We start from the raw sequence: 18,223 nt of genomic DNA, 5'->3' as shown, positions 1-18,223 counted from the left end.
AGAACATTGCAGCAGGGATGTTCAGCTTTCTTCATTTCTTCAGACAGGTGTGATTAGAGGTATTTATCTCTGTCACATTATTATTCATAATCCTCTGAAATGTGAATCTAAACGTCACTTCACTCCAGAAGGCTGACATCCCTTTCAGCCTTGCATCTTGTCAACTTTTTTTGGTGAAAGATACTGAAAATCCACACCTCGGTTATAATGTGGATTCCTGGGGCAGAGGACAAGGGTAGCTTGACAGGTCAGATGGAGGAGGTCACCTTGTTTTTTGTGCAGGTGTGATCAGAAAGATCAAGAGAGTAAAAAAGAATCACTTGCAGATGGATTTCACAGAATAGGTTGGTTCTGGGTGCCACATGATGAAGCCAGTTTGCTGCACCTTCCTGTTCTGGTCCTCACCTTCTCTGTCACTGTTCCCAAGCCTGAAGCCATGGTGAGTAGGCTCACAGCTCACGCTGCCAGGCTCCTGATGTTAGTGAGGCCTGGGCTCTTGACACATGGGGCTTAGAGTGTCGGATGCACATACCTCAGCCGAGAGCTCTTCTGTGAAGCTGCGTATGTCTGCCTTTGCCCTGATGGCTTCCTGGCATCCAGCAGTGGTCAGGCCACCACTCATGTGGCCCTGAGGCCATGGAGTTGCATCCGACTTCCTGAACACTCTCGAGCCTGTCAGGGAACGGAGGACCACATGTGTCCTCACAAGGATGTCTCCTAATCCCTGTTATAATTCTGTCCTTCCCATTTTCCACTCCTTTTCATTAAGGGTGAATTTTGCCTGTGATACACGGTGTACAGAAGCACATTTCCTTGCAGGGATGCCCAGTTGTCTCAGCATAGTTTGCAGAAAGAATACTTTTTCTCCCCTGAATTTTCTCTGCAGGCTTTTGGAATGCTTGTTGGTCGATTAGTATCAATGGAGCTCTTGAAGTTAGGTAGCTTTGATGCAATAATTATTCTAAGATTTGGTGGCGATCCTTGGTCCTTTGCATTAACTTATAAATTTTAGATTCACATTTTCAATTCCTACAGAAACACCTGCAAGAATTTTCCTTGCATTTGAGTCAAATTTATGGATCAGCATGGGGAGGCTTCGTTAATGATATTGTGCCTTGAACCCAAGAATAGACTCCATGTTTCCATTTGTTTAGGTCTTCAAAAACTTTGTCTCACCAGTGTTTTGTTGATTTTTAGAATGTGAGTCTTACATTTTTTTGTCAGACTTTTTACTAAATATTTCCAAAAACTTGTATCATTTTAATTAAAAAATAATAATTTCCCTAAACTTGGTTGCTGCTATCTAGAGTATCTTTGATTTCTGAGGCTTGATCTTGTGTCCTACAAGTTTGCTGTGGCCAGTGGTTGGTTAGATGAGTTCAGACCCTCCATGGCGTTTTCCCCACAGAGGGAAATGTCACCTGTGAAGGGGCAGCTCTCGGTCTTCTTCCATCCTAGCTGGCTCCCACTCCTTTTGCCCTGGCTGGACCTGTTGGGTCAACTTGGTGAGACGAGATAAAGTGAATATTTATTATTCACTTTTTATTAACTAATGCAGAAGATTTTATTAATTTTAGCAGAAAGCATTCGGGATGTCTTGTAGACTCATGTCTTGCTGCTTCATCTAGTCTGCCTTTGAACTAGGACATTAAAGTGTTCACACTTATTTCCATGATTGCTTGTAGGGTCATGTGGAAGTCCACCCTTTGGCTCTGTTTACTAGTGCCCTCTACTCCCCTTTCCACTTTTTCTGCCTTCTTAGGGATTATTTTCTATGGTTGAGGTTTATCTGCTCATGGTATTATGTACTGTATTTGGTATTTTGGTGGTCGTGTTCCTATTTTAGGATATAACTTTGGCTTATCCCAGTCTGGTTTCCACCAACATCCTATCTTTAACATACAGCTGAACACATGACTGACGACGTTCTATTCTCCCTCTCAGCACATTTTACATTTATGTATATCATAAGCCCTAAGCTCCGTCCTTACCTTAAATGCTGAACTGGATTTTAAAGCTATTTCAACAATATGCACATTCATCTCTGTTCTGACGTCTTTGCCTGTGAAGGCCCCGGGCTCCCTGGTGCTGCACTCAGGGCTTTAGCATCGTTTTTCTCCTGTTCTCTTTTGTGGGATTCGTGTAACGTCTCCAGGCCCTCTGCTCTTTCCTTCTGTGACATCTCGTCTGCTCTTAGGTGCATCTCGGCCACGTGGGGCCTCCCATCTCCACAAGTCACCGGAGTCTCCCTCATATCTTCCTGTGACTGGCTCCATTTGAACAGGTCTCCCTCTTCCGATGGTTTCCCTTGGCCAGTTTTTCTCTTACCGTGTGTCCCGGCATCTGCTCCTCTGCATTCCCGGGAATTTTTGTTGGATTCTAGACAGGAAATTCTGCCTTGCAGGGTACTGAACATTTTTGTATTTCTGAAAATAATCTTGAGTTCTTGGGGGACTGTTGCTATTTGGAAACAACGTGACACTTTCAAGACTTGAATGTAAGATTTCTTAGGTTGCAAGGCAGAGCAGGACTTCATTTAGAACTAATCACCCCTCCACGGAGGGGAGACACACCTGGAATGCCACACAGGCCCGTGCTGTGTACAGGGAACGGGCACCAGTCTGGCCACTGGGAGCTCCAAGTGCTCCTCCTTCTCTGGTGGTCACTCCCTGACCTCAGGGAGGTTCCTGGAAGGTGGGTCCAGCTGCATGCCTGAGGGGCCTTTTGTCTTTGTGCAGCCCCTGACATCTGATGAGCCCACCCGTGACCTGTGGCTCTCTCTGTGCTGTGGACCTCCCTCAAGGCCATGAGTGGGAACCACAGCAGGGCTTGTCTGGTGTGCATCTGGACTTTTACTGGTCATAGGTCTTGTCTTTCTTTTCTCTAATTGAGTTCCAACAATAAGGTGATTCTGGTCTCTGTCACTTAGAAGCAGAAGTATTACCATGATTTATTAGTAATTGTACTATCAGTTTTGAAGAGGTGGATAGATTTGCATGACAGGATTTCTGGCCAGAATATTGATTTTGAGGAGGGAAATCTGTTCTGGGCCATTCAGATCCTATAAAAAGGACATGGTTTACAACCCAGAAGTTTTATTCATCTATTAATAGGTCTTTTTTAAAAATAATTTTACTAATTTGCACTTGGTATTAATACAAAATAGAAATATACACTTGAAAACATTAATAAAAGGTCAGAATGATTTTTATAATTCTGTGCAAAATGAATATCTAGAAGTTTTGAAAAGTGTTGAAAATTCAAGGTGGTAGCAGGAGAGCATTTATCAAAGCACAAGACCATTCAGGCACAGCTGCCAGCTGTGCACCCTTTCAGCCAGCACTGACTGCGGCTTGTCACATTCATCTGGGTTTTAAAATAAGAACAAAGTAAGGTCCTAGATGATTTGATTTAATAGGTTGTGAAATGTCTATAAAATACCATGAAGTCATTAAAATTTATGTCTGAAGACATTCTAGTTTCACCAGTTAACTTGCCGTCTGGCCTGTTGCGATGTGCCTGTAAGTCTCCTGCAGACAGTTTCAGAATGATTAGAGATTCAAGTTCAGTAGATCTTGCAGTGTCTTTTCTGGCTAAACTTTATTCTTTTGGGCAATTAAGAATTGTTCATGCTTTGAAGTAGAAGTGTAATATGATCGAATCTGTGTTTTAGAAAAATAATTATTGAGAATGGCCCAAGATTCTCTGATATTCCTACCCACATGGCGGAAAACCAATAGGTGAAATAACACTTTTTAGCATGAGATCTTCCCTGCCTTATCCTTTTCGTTCCCACTGTCTGTGGGCCCAGTTCCCTGTCAGTGTGACTTCTGCCCCTTCTTCGGGTTAGCGGGGGAGCGTGAACACGTTTGTTCCCGTTTGGCTCCCCTCTTTCACAGCTGACGGTAAAACCGTCCATCTGTGGACATTAGCAGTAGGTCGCACCGGGCTACAACTTTGTTTTCTTTTTCCGCCTTTCAGTGTGCTCGCTATGACAATGCCTTCATCGCAGAGGTCCTGATTGACAGAGGAGTCAATGTCAACCACCAGGACGAGGACTTCTGGACGCCAATGCACATCGCTTGTGCATGTGACAACCCTGACATTGTCCTGCTGCTTGTCCTGGTAAGCCACTCAATTCTGTTTATCTGCCATCTCAAGACGTGGTGGCCCGAACTAGCCTATGTATTTAATGACCTTCACAAGTTGTGCTATTGCGTTTGAGGAAAATGTCCTCATCTGCGCACCTAGAACACGGGATCATGAGTATCTGAGGCTGGGGGTCACATAGTGCTAAGCCTGTGTCGATGTCAGGCCAAGCTTGACCCCTCTTGCCTTTCTTTGCAAATGCATGATTGATACAGGTCAGTGCTGGCTGAAATGGGGTGTTCATTGCATTTTTCAATTCACTATCATTTGTTAAATTTTTAGCTAAATGGGCATGCGATCATATGGAAATGTGGCTTTTATTGCATTTCTGATGGTTTCGCCTAGCACAGTACTGCCCACAGCATTTGTACATGAAAATGGAAACTTCAGCAAGCAGTGGAGTTTGCTGTCTGTTGCTTTCTCTTACATCTTAGACCTGGCACTAATGCCCACACATATCAGTTGGGAATTAAGACTATTTTATGATTAGTTCATCTCTTAAAAGGGTTTTAAGAATCTATGACAGATTTTTTTTAAAGCATACTGGTGTATAAGAAGAAGAATGATTTGGGTTCTTCCCATTATTAAAAAAAATCATGTAATTCCCTAATGACTTCCTGTTTTGTGCCTGGCTTTTCACACACATTATCTCACCTAAGCTCTCGTGATTTTACACGCAAGAAAATTTTGTTCAAATATTTTAAGCAGCTTCACATATGCCGAAAACAAACCCTAGAATCGCACTTGGGTTCCCTGAGCAGAGCCCATCATTTTGGGATCCGCCTGCATTCACTGCCTCTGCTGCCGTAGCAAATGCCCACCTGCTTGGTGGCTGAACCCTCACACCAGGGAGTCGGAGGTCTGAAATGGGTGCAATGCTGCAGCCCTCCTGGGCTCTACGGAGAGCCCTTGGCTGGTCCTCGAGTCCCTGGGCTAGTAGATGCCCCACTCCAGGCTCCAGTCTCTGCACCCGTGTCCAAGTCACTGTCTCCTTTCCTTTCTGAAGACATTAGACACTGGATTCAGGGCCCCAGCTAATGCAGTAGGACCTCATCTCAACTGGATGACATCTGCGAAGACTTTATTTCCAAGTAAGGGAGAATTACTAGATACCAGTTGTGGAACTTCGATGTATCTTTTAATGGAACAAAATTAAATGACTGCATTGTCCCCTGCCTCCATTTTTAGAATTAGAAGCAGAGGCATTTGAGCATTAAACACTATAAACTGGGACTTCTTTTTTTTAAATTTGTTTTCATTGAAGATGGACACAATACCTTTATTTTATTTGTTTATTTTTATGTGGTGCTGGGGATTGAACCCAGTGCCTCATGCATGCTAGACAAGTGCTGTACCCCTGAGTCATAACCCTGGCCCCTAGGACTTCTTTAATCTTGTAAGAGGATTAATTTCATGTTAATTTTTCTCATTTGTCCTGTAAGATCTTTTCTAAAGTGGGGATATATGTCACTGAAATTTTTTTTATTATTATTTAAATACTCTAAGATGGAGACTGTGTTAAATTAAAAAGGAAGGACAAAAGAAATAAAGATCAGCTTGGAATAGAAACTTTGGGAATGCTCATTCTCTACATGAAAGGATGTAGAAGCTACTGAACTAGGAATATAATATTTATTTAGAATCTTTATTAGAATCTTAATTTTGACAAAATAGAGCCTAAGAGGAATGACCAGCACCAGGAAGGCCGAGTATGTGTGCAGTAGTCCAGGACGATGCAGGGCACATCAGCCAGGGCCCTGGTCTCCTCTGAGGGACACCGTGCAGGGAGAACATCCAGTCTTTAGGATGCTGGGAGCTCGTGGAGCGTGAGGCTCTGCTGGGTGAGAGGGGCTTGGCTCATGGTCCTTGCTCAGTGCCCTTCTGGATAGCTCAGTCCCTGGATGACGGGCGTCAGATGGCTGGTTTTGGGCTGTGAGAATGGGGGTGCACGTTGCATCGTGACTTGTGTGTTCTGCTGGTGTTCTGATTATTCCTGAATATGGGAGATGCCAAAATATCCTCAAAACCTGTTTCCATTTACTTTCGTTAATTGTTATTAATTACACTAAACCTTTTGCCAAAAGAGGCTATTTTAATTTTCCCTGCATACACAGTGGTCATATTTATTCTCAAAAGTCAGTGTTCATTTCCTTAGTGAAATTGATGGCCCAAGACTTCACCTTCTTGAATTCAGACAGGTTCGTCGGCTGTAGTTCATTGCCAACCCAAACTTTCTCCCTCAGTTCTCACATGTCTCACCTCCTAATTTATGATTGCACAGGGCAGGAGGGTCTCTTCTTTAGGAGGTCTCCTTGAAGCCAGGCCTGGACCCTGGCAGCCTGCCTCACCTGCAGCATGTGGTGTCATCAGATAGCAGAAGCATCAGACATCACCAGGGGACTAAAGGAAGCAAGCCACGGAGGCCACCCTGAGGGCAGAGGCACGTGTTCATGGCCAGAGCCAGGCTTCCGAAGGCCTCCAAGACTGTGTCTGGGTGTCACCATGCCAGGTGGCTTGTGACTCAGCTCTCCCCAGGAGCTCTTTGAATGGAAGAGGAAATGTATATTAGTTCTGTTTTTACTGAATTTGCACAAGATCTTCCAAACAAATCGGAGGCAATGGCACTAATCCCAGTCTCCAAAATATATTCTTAGAAAAAGGGATGACTATTTTGAAGAAACGGCAGATTCTCACCCAACTTGGGATACCTTCACCTCATTGGCACACCCAGTGGGAGCTCCATTGGGTTGAGGAGTGTCTCCGTGATCCTGTTCTGTGCTCTCTTCTCTCCTCCTCATCCTTGGCAGGTGACCCCATTTGTCCCCAAGGTCATCAGCACATACCTGCCTGCCTTCACGTCTTACCTCATTACGAACATTGTGCTTATTTAAATGAGGACTTATTTTTGTCTTGGTTCTCATGAGATACAAACTAACTTGACTGTCCAGAGGCCAGTTGCCTTCACAGTAAACACCTCCTCTGCCTGCAATACCTGGCTGGAAATTTGGTTCAAACCCTCTTACACTAGTGGTGTGTATGAGGAGCTCCGAGTCGGGCATTTACTTTAGAGTTAGCTTCCAGCAAGTCACAGAAGTAGCTAGTGGATGTGAACACAGCTATCTGTCAGAACTGTACCCTGCACTGAGTTGACCCTCAGTGTACTCCTGCTGGGTACATGAATCGATGGGTGTGTGAGCAAAGGGCCACTTCTGGAAGTCAGCCTGAACTGGAAGCTATCCATATTAACTCATGTTTAGTAAAAGGAATTGTGTACTGTCTTCATAATTTTATGTGTCCTGGCATTCCTATCCTATGCAGTGTTTTGTTTTTAGTTTTTGTTTTTGCCATTTACTGTTTCTTTGTTCATTAATTATACATGATATTGAGGTTCATTTTGACATAATTTCTCCATTTCAACCTTTAGAGCTCTTCTCTCCCCTTCTCCAATCCCCTAATACCCTTCTTTTACTGTCAGTCCTCCTTCTATTTATTTATCGTTGTTTTAAGTTGTTGCATCATAGTTTTATTGGAAGCTGGAACACGCTGTGCATATTCATACCAGCACATGGAATAATTAGCTCAGTTTTATTTTGCAGTTCCTCCCTTCCCCTCAGTCTTCTTTCTCCTAATCATCCTTGAATTTAATTTAGAGGTACTTGCTTCAGCACAAAAATCGTCTCATTGTCTGATGTTCCTCGTCTTTAAAAGTTGGAATCGAGAAGGAGAAACTGGCTTTATTTCATGTATGATTATAGAGTTAAATCTGCACTTTCCAGGTGATTGAGAACCTTCTCGTGTCTCTGCAGGGCTGGTTCTCACACCACAGAATCACCCACCTCGTGTAGAAGGGATATATCTGCTATTTCTCATCCAGAAGGTGTACCTTCAGATCACCATCTTCATTCACATTCCAAGGAACATGATTGATCACTATGGATGACACAGGACTGTCCCAAGGGAACTAGTTGGCTCATTCCTTCACACTTTCTCCAAGAATGTATTGAGTGATGAGTTCTAGATGCTGCACAGTGAACAAGACCTCTTCCATTCTAGAGTAATGGCAAAAATGAACGGAGCAAGTCATAAAAGTGTACCACTGAGAGGTTTGATTGATGGATGGACCAAGTCTGAGTAGCCTTTTGTACACAGTGCTAGCGTGAGCCCAGATATCCATCCGTGGAAGTAATTCACTTTTGAATAAATTTTGATGAAATATGTTGCCATAAAAATTCTAATTGCTATGAAAATATGTTCCTGCCAACAACCTCAAAAGAGAGATTTATTTTTCTTGCAGACTTAAGTGCCATTGTACGTGGTTTAGTGCCGCATGTTCAATGTTTCAGTTCCCAAAGTATTTGAGCTCCTACTGTTTATGCTAAAGGGAGTCAGCAGTTAGCAAACGAAGCAAATTCTTGTTTTGTCAGTTTTTTAAAAATTGTTTCTTTTGTTTCAATTTCATTGATTTTTAGCTCTGATTTTAATTATTTCCTGTCTTCTACTGCTTTTGGTATTGATTTGTTCTTTTTCTAGGGCTTTGAGACAATGTTAAGTCATTTATTTGTTGACTTTTCTTCTTTTAAGGAATGAACTCCATGCAATGAACTCTCCTCTTAGAACTGCCTTCATAGAACTTCATAGAACTGTCCCAGAGATTTCAATATGTTGTATTTGTGTTCTCCTTCAACTCTAAGAATTTTTTAATCTCCTCCTTGATGTCTTTTGCAACCCATTGTTCATTCAGTACCATATTATTCAGTATCCAGGTGTTGGAATAGCTTTTCTTATTTTATCATTGATTTCTAATTTCATTCCATTATAATAAGATAGAATGCAGGGTAGCATCTCTACTTTTTTATATTTGCTAAGATTTACTTTGTGGCATAGTATGTGGTCTATTTTAAAGAAAGATCCTTGTGCTGCTGAGAAGAAAGTGTACTCTCTTGTTGAAGAATGAAATACTCTATATTTAAGTTAAGTTTAAGTTATTGATTGTATTATTGAATTCTATAGTTTTTTTGTTCAGCTTTTGTTTGGAAGATTTATCCAGTGGTGAAAGAAGTGTGTTAATGTTACCCAGAATTATTGTGTTGTGGTTTATTTGACTATTGAACTTGAGAAGAGTTTGTAGATGCTCCATTGTTTGGGGCATATAAATTTATTATTGTTGTGTCTTGTTGATGAATGGTTCCCTTAAGCAGTACAAAATATTCTTCTTTATCCCTTTTGATTAACTTTGGCTTGAAGTCTACTTTATTTGATATGAGGATGTCTATAGGTTCTGTTATCATAGTATTGTGGAAACCCCTGCTTGCTTCCACAGTCCATGTGAGTGGTAAGATTTTTCCCAACCTTTCATGGATTGGCACAGAGAAAGGCACAGAGATTTGATATCTTGTCTTATGAGATGAGTCTCTTGGAGGCAGCATACTGTTGGGTCTTTTTTTTTTTTTTCCAATCCAATCTGCCAATCTATGGCTTTTGATTGGTGAGTTTAGGCCATTAGAGTTCAAGGTTATTATTGAGACATGATTTGTATTTCCAGCCATTATTGTTTATTTTGGGTATTTAACTTGACTTGGTTTCTCCTCTGATTAGATTTTCCTTTGGTGTACTCCCTCCCTCTGCTGATTTTCATCATTGTTTCTCATTTCCTCTTCATGGAACATTTTGATGAGGATGCTCTGTAGTGCAGGCTTTCTAGTTGTAAGTTCTTTTAACTTTTCTTTATCATGGAAGGTTTTTATTTCATCATCATCAAATCTAAAGCTTAGTTTTGCTGGATATAAGATTCTTGGTTGGCATCCATTTTCTTTCAGAGCTTGGTATATGTTGTTCCACGATCTCCTGGCTTAGAGGGTCTGGGTTGAGAAACCTGCTGAGATACGAATCTGTCTCCCCCTGTATGTGATCTGATTCCTCTCTCTTGTGGCTTTTAAGAGTCTTTCCTTATTCTGTATGCTAGGCATTTTCATTACAATGTGCCTTGGTAGACATCTGCTGTAATTTTGTACATTTAGTGTCCTGTAAGCCTCTTGTATTGATTTTTCAATTCATTCTTCATGTTTGGGAAATTTTTTGATATTATCTCATTGAAGAGATTGTGCATTCCTTTGATTTGAAACTCTGTGCCTTCCTCTATCCCAATAAATCTTAGTTTGGACTATTGATGCTGTCCCATAATTCCTGTATGTTCTGCTTATAGTTTCTTACTATCTTCACTGTGTGGTTAACTCGATTTTTCCAGATTGTATACTTTGTTTTCATTATCTGACATTTTGTCTTCCAAGTGATCTAGTCTGTTTGTGATGCTTTCTATTGAGTTTTTTATTTGGTTTATTGTTTCCTTCCTTTCAAGGATTTATGATTTTTTACTTCAGAATCTCTCTCTCTTTCTTAAAGTTATCTTCTGCTACCTGTATTTGCTTCCTTATCTCTTTGTTGCTGTGATCAATGGTTGCCTGTATTTGCTTCCTTATCTCTTTGTTGGAGTGATCGACTTTTGCCTGTATTTGCATTCTTTAATTCACAGACCATTTTAATTTTGAACCTTCTGAACTCCTTCTCTGACATTTCATCAACCTCGCTGTCCACGGGTTCTGTTTTCATAGGATCCTGGTTTGTTTGGGGCACTTTCCTCCCTTGTTTGTTCATACTGTCTTTGTGATTTCCTTTCTTGCCGCACGGATCTGATGTAATACAGTTTCTACCCTATAATCTGTAGTATCTGTGCAGATTATCTGTACCTCACCTTGGTGTTGGGCTCCAGACCCTACGGTGTCCCAGGACAGATGCTATAGGTGGTGGTGGCAATAACAGGAGGTAACTCAAGATAGCATTGGAGGTGCCCCAAGTGGATGTAAGGTCTTCCAGAGATGGGGCTGAAAGGGTGGATCTTACACTGGCTTTGGGTTACCTGTTCCAAGATGCAGCTGCTTCTAGGCCCTGTCTGTTTTCCCAAGGTCGAGGCTATGTGTGGGGAAGGCTATGGGGATGGTCTCAAGGTGGAAGGGGGTAAGAGCTGGGCTCTCAAGTGATGGTGCTAGTGGTGGGACCCAGGCCTGTGTCGGGCCTGGACTCCTGTGCAGGTCATCAGAGGGGCCCGAGCTCTGGTGGATCTGCAGGTGGCGGGATGGACCTGGGCCTACCCTGGGCCCTGGCTCCTGTGCAGGTCAGCGAGGTGCATCTGGGAATTTTAAATTTTGTTAGCTGAGATGAAGGAGGTTAGAATATTGTGGGGGTCAGGAGTATGAGTTCAAAGATTAATGAAAGGTAATTGAATCACATAAGTTCTTTTGGAAGTCGCCTATAAAGTGGTTTTATTGGTTGGTGAGAACTGCTGTTGTGAATTGTGGCAAGAAGAGTGTGTGTGTGTGTGTGTGAGTGTCACATATTTAGCACCATTAGACATTGCTACTTCAATAGAATCACAAATGTCTTGGAGTAGGCTTAGCTACTGAGAATGTTGTCAATGCCTTTGCCTAAACATCTACCAAACTGTGAGAGATGCTGATGATTTTTTCACCCAGCCTCCCTGCCCCAGGCATTTCCTATGTGCTTCTCCCTTATCAGCTCACTCTGTCCTTACAGACTGCTATTGGGAGGTGCTAGCAGTTTCTGTTTCTTACAGGAGAAATGACTGACGCAGAGAGGCTGGCCTTCCTGCTGAAGGCCAGGTGGAAGTGCTGGGGACAGGTTGAGCTCCGAAAGACTGGTTTCAGGGCCTGGCTGCCACATTTCTTAAGATGTGATTCATGCTAAGCTAAAAGTCCCCACAGTAGGCTAGTAAGATCATGACTCCCTTTGTGACCTCACACATTTCCCTGGGAAACACAGCTTTCTAAGTTGAATACTTAGATTTGGGGAGGAATACTAAGAGATAGAACACATAGTCGATTCTCACTATTCAGGGTAGTTTATGCTACAGATACACCATGAACACAAAATTAATGAGTACTGAGCTTTGCTCCTAGGAGAAGCACATGGTGAGATTTTTCTAAGCATTTGTCACCACATTTCATCAGTTAATCAGTGTGTGATCTCTTTTTTCATATTATCTAATGTGTTGATTCATTTGAACTTGGCATTGAACTTGGCCATAGCGCCTTAACTCCTTCCTGGGTGAAGCTTATCTGACACATGTAGATTCTCTCTTAGAGCATGCCATGGCCTTTATTTTTAAGGTACTAGGGATTGAACATAGGAACATTTTACCATTGAGCCACATCCCCAATCCTTTTTATATTTTATTTTGAGACAGGGTCTTGCTAAGTTGCGGGGACTGGCCTTGAACTTGTGATCCTCCTGAGCTCCTGGGATTATAGACGTGCACCACTGTGACTGGGTTGTCACAGCCTTCGGCCTTTTGCACTTAGGAACACTAGACAGCACTTAGCACTACAGTTAAGGGCCATTTTAAAAGCTCAGAATGAAAATCATTGCACTTAAGCAGGCCACACAAAGAGCACATTTTACTATGAAAAGCTAAAACATGAGGCCAGGGTATTGTGTCTGACCTCAAGTGCAAATATACATGTTGGGTGACTGTAATTTTTGCATCACTCTGTGTATATCCACAAGAGACATAAAAATGCCATTAATATTGGTTTTGGGGTTGTAGATAAATTTTATCAAGTAGGTAAATTTGCAAATATGGACTGCACAAATATTGAGAATCATGTGTTAAATAAAACTATAGACACTTTAAAGAATTCTAAGTATGAAATAGAAGCTATCCAAATCCACTGTATTTTAGGTATTGTGGTGTGTCCAAACATCATAGATTTCTGCAGTGCATTTTCAAATCTAAAAACTTGTTGTTATTACAATTACTATTGTACAATTGGATAGGCGTTTGCAGTTTCCTAGCTACTTTACAGACGTATCTCACTGGGAATGAGGAACATTTCTAGGTCATAGGCAACTCAGCTATTATTTAATATTAGAGAGGTCAGTAATGGAATGTGATCTAAAATGCAAATGTTTGGGCCCCCCCATAAAACAGTATTTTAATGCTTTAAATAATTCATATTTACTGTTCCTAATCATGTCTATGTGATTATTATTACAATTACATAAAGTTTGCTCGCTGAGAATTTTCCTTTGCTTACCCTTTCATTGAGTATTTGAGGTTCCTCATATGTAATTTTAATTTTGCCTTCTAGGTGTTCTAATTTTAAAATATCTTCTAACTTGTACCATATTTCAACACCAATCTCTGTAAATTAAATATTTAAAGTTCTTTTTAAAAAATAATTTCAAGATAATTTTCCCTTTCCCAGATTTTTGAGAAACCTTTTATTATTCAAGAGTAAATTCTCAAGTCAAATTTGATTAGCTCAAGTCACTTTTTATTCTCTTGAAGATCTTCGTATTATTTCAACATGTTCACACAGACAGGTAGATACACACGCGTGTGCATGTTTGTGTAAAATTCCAGCATGTTACAGCACCTGTGCCCTGAGAGCTTGCAAATGTCTTCGGGTGCCACTGTGTCCTGTGCCTGCTTGGGTGGAGCCAGGGACTCTCCTCTGCTGTTTGGACCCTGTGATTCTTGGGGACTGGATCCTTTTCACTCTTTTCCCATTTGATTGTGATCAGAGGCCGGTCATTGGCACACGCTGGACCTGAGTTTCTGCATGTGGGCTGTTGGTGTGGCCTTGGTTGCTCTTTTGGACCATGAGCAGTTGGGTGCACCTTTCAGCAGTTCACCGCATTTCTAACTCTAGAAACAAAGGCCTCTTTTGTGTGTGTGTGTGTGTGTGTGTGTGTGTGAATTATTTTGAAGACACTGTAATAGAGCTGCACTCCTTACAATTACTGTTGGGTAAAGCAGTCTCCTGGGCTGCTGACTGATCATCTTAGACTTTCTCTTTCTTGTTGAAACATTTGGGAAGGAAGTGGCTTCCTACTTTACTTGTCCTGGACCCATTTAACAAACTCTGCTCCACAGGGCGTCTGTCTATTAGACATGAGTTCGAGAAACTGATGACGTAGATGGAAAGGACATGGTTTAATTAGTTTTATTTTGGAAAGGTTCACAGGCCTTGGCTGGGTTCTGAATTGTCACCATCATACACTCCCAAGAGTCTTTTAAGGTACTTTTTCTCCTTGAAAGGAGACGCTGCAGGAGGGAATGCCAGCAAAGGGACGGTCACTTTTTATGTGCCGCTCAGCGATGGCTTTACCACATGTCACTCCAGTAACCCCGCGCTGATCGTGGGGAATGATGGTGACGGTTTTCCCAGTCCTTGGCCTTGTGTGTGGGAACATCTGACATCAGCACTTTCTTTGCCTGTGGAGGAGAGTGCGATGGTCCATATCTAATGGGCAGTGCCCGTGGCACTCGATGGTTTCCCAGGAGCTGCAGGCAATGCTGGGTCCCAGCTCTCCTGACATGACTTAAAACATGTATGACATCTGTAAACTGCTACTTTGTGTGAGGTGTCTTAAACTGACCAAACTTAAACCTTTCTGAAACTTTGCCCACGGGGTGCTTGGACTCCTCCTGGTTAAGTGTTACTGCGTGATGGTGTGTAGTGTCACTTTGGTGTGGTGGACATCAGCACATAGACTGCCCTGGCTGTTTTGAGAGGTCGCACTCCTCCCGGAAATGGATAACTGAGATGGTTGAAGGACAGTCTGATTATCCAACCTGAGTGGTGGCACAGGACGCTGTGCTGTGTGGTCACCTGTCAGCTTTTCATGTACCTGACCACAGGAACGGGGCCCGTCTGTCCTGCGGTGGACCTTGCTCGACTCTGCCAGGAGGATGGAAGCCTCCCTGCTCGAGTGCCCTCAACTCCCCACTCACAGTCCAGCTCGGATTTTTTTCCTATTTATCCTCATTTGAGAGCTAAATTCCTCACGTACACCCCACGTCCTTACTGCTGTCTCCACAGAGGCTCCTTCTTGTTCCTCTCTAGTTACTTAATCCGTTCTTTCCTTCATTTCCATAGTCACATCCTAGTATCCAGCTGTGGTCTTCACGGAGGAGCATGTGACCCTGTGTGTGGTCACCCCTGGGGCCCTCCTGGGCGCGGGCCCTCTGCCCTCTTGCTGGTCCTCGCCAGGAACACTGACTCTGCGCAGAGCAGATGCGGTGCCTTCTTGTCCCTCTGTTCACCTCACGCAGTTGATCTCACTTGATCTAAAGGCCCGTGACCTGAGAGGGGCTGGACCACATGGGATGCTCCACCCTACCCCGGTTAGCGGCAGTTGATCCCAGGAGCCCCTCTGTTCCTGGGTTTTGTCTTTGAAAGTATATCACTACGTAACCCTGCTGTTTCTAAAATCTATGGTGAAATCCCGACTTAATAGTCACAGTGACTAGGGCCATATAATAGCTTTCAGAAGATAACAATGAAGTGCCCTTTAAAAAACAAACTGGAAGAACTCTGTTTCAGATCAGCTGTGGTTGGAAATTGTCACCCTTGTCCCTACAAACAAAAAATCTCGGTGCTAGTTAAAAACCAAGGACTTTTCTTGGACCTGTCAGACTGACTTGGAGAGCCCCACCCTGCGAGGGGCCAGTAGCCCCCCACTCCTGCCTCCCGCGTCAGCCAGGGCTGGGGAGGGCGGTGCAGCCGACAGGGGCTCGGGCAGCCACGGTGCAAGGCACAGCCCTCACACTGGGTTTTAACACCAAGGTCATAGGGTGTCCCTTCCACACACCTTGCCACTGTCCCGGAAGGGCTCTGCGGAAAGCAGCAGGGCCCGGCTGTGAGTCTCAAGGCAGATCCCTGAAGGGAAGCACCCGGAAGCTCAAAGTCATGGGGGACAAGAGCCAGACCCTGAAGGACGGCCACCTCTGGCTGCTGGCGTTATAGAGCCCCACACAGCCCAACTGCTGCCCCTGTCATAATAAACCCTCGCCCTCCAAACCCCATTCCCCATTGCTGATACCAGGGTTACCCGCTTCCAGACAGGGCAGAGGAGGGTCAGGAGGCAGGGGGGGTGTTTGAAAAGATCCAGCATCAGATAGGACACAACCAAGATCAGCGCGGTAAGGTTCTAACGACGAAGGTCAAGGGGAAACCATAGGAATCAACTACTGGACAGAAGCGGAGAGACCCTGGTGGGCTCCCGTAGACTGGTCATAGCCAAGGCAAGATGCTGAGCCTCATGGGATACAGCAGCAGAACTTTTCCAAACTGAGTCGCAGACGGCTCAGTCACGGGGCAGACCTAGGAAGAACCTCAGAAGGCCTGAGCCGTACAGTGGGACACCAAGGGGCGGAGAGAAGACGGCAGGATCAATACCAGACAAACTCCAGCCAAGAGCTTTCTGAAGTCGGTGGTGGACCTGGGACCCCACAGGCAGGTAGCTCCTGGATCACCAGGAAACTACAACCCTAGGAGGGAAAACTAACTGCAGCAGTTACGTTCACACTGCAGAAAACCAAATAAAGGGGGAGATCTTGAAAAAAGACAGGAAAAGGTACCTTACAGAGAGAGGAAGGAAGGTAAGAACTGCATGGGGTTTGTCTTCAGAAGCCATGATGCAGAGAGAGTGGCCTGGGAGGTTTAAAGTGCTGAAGGGCGAACTCACCCGACCTTGGATGGCTCCCCATGGGAACTCTCCTTCACTAGGAGAGACATTAAAGCATTTCTCAGACAACAAACACTGAGGGAATCCACTGCCGGCAGATCTTGTGACTTTCAGGAAATGTTAGAATAAGCTATTCTGGGAGAATGAAAATTATGTGGGTCAGACTACATGATGGGTGTGGAGAAGAGAACAGTGGGAAATCCTAGATAAAGGCAGACATTCCCACACCAGTTGAGTTTTTCTTATTCTAAATTTATGTGAAAGACACCACTTAAAGTAATAATAACAATGTATCAGGTGGTTATAGCATCTGAAAAAGAGAAATGTCATCAGGGATGAGGGAGGCATTGGAAATACTGTCACAACTGCGCTACACCTGAACTTTCACATTGACATTTGAAAGTGGAGTTGGACTCATTAAAAAAAATGTGGGTGAGGATGTGGGGAAAAAGTCCTCTTATATATTGCTGGTGGGACCACAAATTAGTGCAACTACTCTGGGAAGCAGTACAGAGATTTCTTAGAATACTTGGAATGAAACCAACATTTGATCCAGTTATCCCACTCCTTGATTTATACCCAAAGGACTTAAAATCAGCATATTGTTGTGATGCAGCCACTTCAATGTTTATAGCAGCTCAATTCACAATAGTCAAGGCATGGAACCAAACTCAGTGTCCTTCAACAGATGAAAGGATCAAGAAAATGTGGTATATATACACAATGGGATATTATTGAGCCATAAAGAATGAAATTATGGCATTTGCTGGTAATTGGATGGAACTGGAGAGTATCATGCTAAGTGAAATAAGCCAGTCTCAAAAAAAACAAAAACAAAGGCAGAATGTTCTGATATGCAGATTCTGACTCACAATAAGCCAGGGGAGAGGGAAGAAGAGAAATTCATTGGACCAGATAAAGGGGGATGAAGGGAAGAGAGGGGGAATGAGAATAGGAAAGGCAGTAGAAAGAATCAGATATATCTTTCCTGTCCACATATATGAATACATGACCAGTGTAACTCCACATCCTGTATAACTGCAGTAATGAGATCCTAACTGGAATAAGGTATACCCAGCATACTTATTAAATGTATAATATTTCAAAATTACTCTACTGTGATATGTAAAATTTTTAAAAAAAATAAATTTAAAAATAGGCATCAGGGCCTGGGATGTAGCTCAGTGGTAGAAAATGCACAACATGCAAAAGATCCCATATGTAAGCTCCAGCATCATGCACACACACACCAGCCTATTGCAAACTCTACAACAACCAAGAAAAATAATTCCAAAATAAGTATAATGTTTATCCTAAGAAAAAATATAAAATAGGATCATGTGCTCAGTTAAACAATGAAGGCTGGGGCAGGGGATGTGGCTCAAGCGGTAGCGCACTCGCCTGGCATGCGTGCGACCCGGGTTCGATCCTCAGCACCACATACCAACAAAGATGTTGTGTCCACCGAGAACTAAAAAATAAATATTAAAAAAAAATTCTCTCTCTCTCTCTCTCTCTCTCCTCTCTC

General features: G+C 43.1%; 1 protein-coding gene across 1 annotated transcript in view; it reads left to right on the top strand.

Moving 5' to 3' along the window:
• The window catches only part of MYO16 (myosin XVI), a 539,332-nt gene that overhangs the window by 210,503 nt on the left and 310,606 nt on the right, over positions 1–18,223 (top strand). Inside the window, exon 4 of the mRNA XM_081300676.1 lies at positions 3,982–4,125. Within this exon, the coding sequence (XP_081156802.1) occupies positions 3,982–4,125 (144 nt within the window). The remainder of the gene's footprint in view (positions 1–3,981; positions 4,126–18,223) is intronic.

The sequence above is a fragment of the Spermophilus citellus genome, assembly GCF_964194105.1.
Source record: "Spermophilus citellus genome assembly, chromosome: 1".
Lineage (NCBI taxonomy): Eukaryota > Metazoa > Chordata > Mammalia > Rodentia > Sciuridae > Spermophilus > Spermophilus citellus.
Note: the sequence above shows the minus strand (reverse complement) of the source record. Positions and strands in the feature narration are given on the sequence as shown.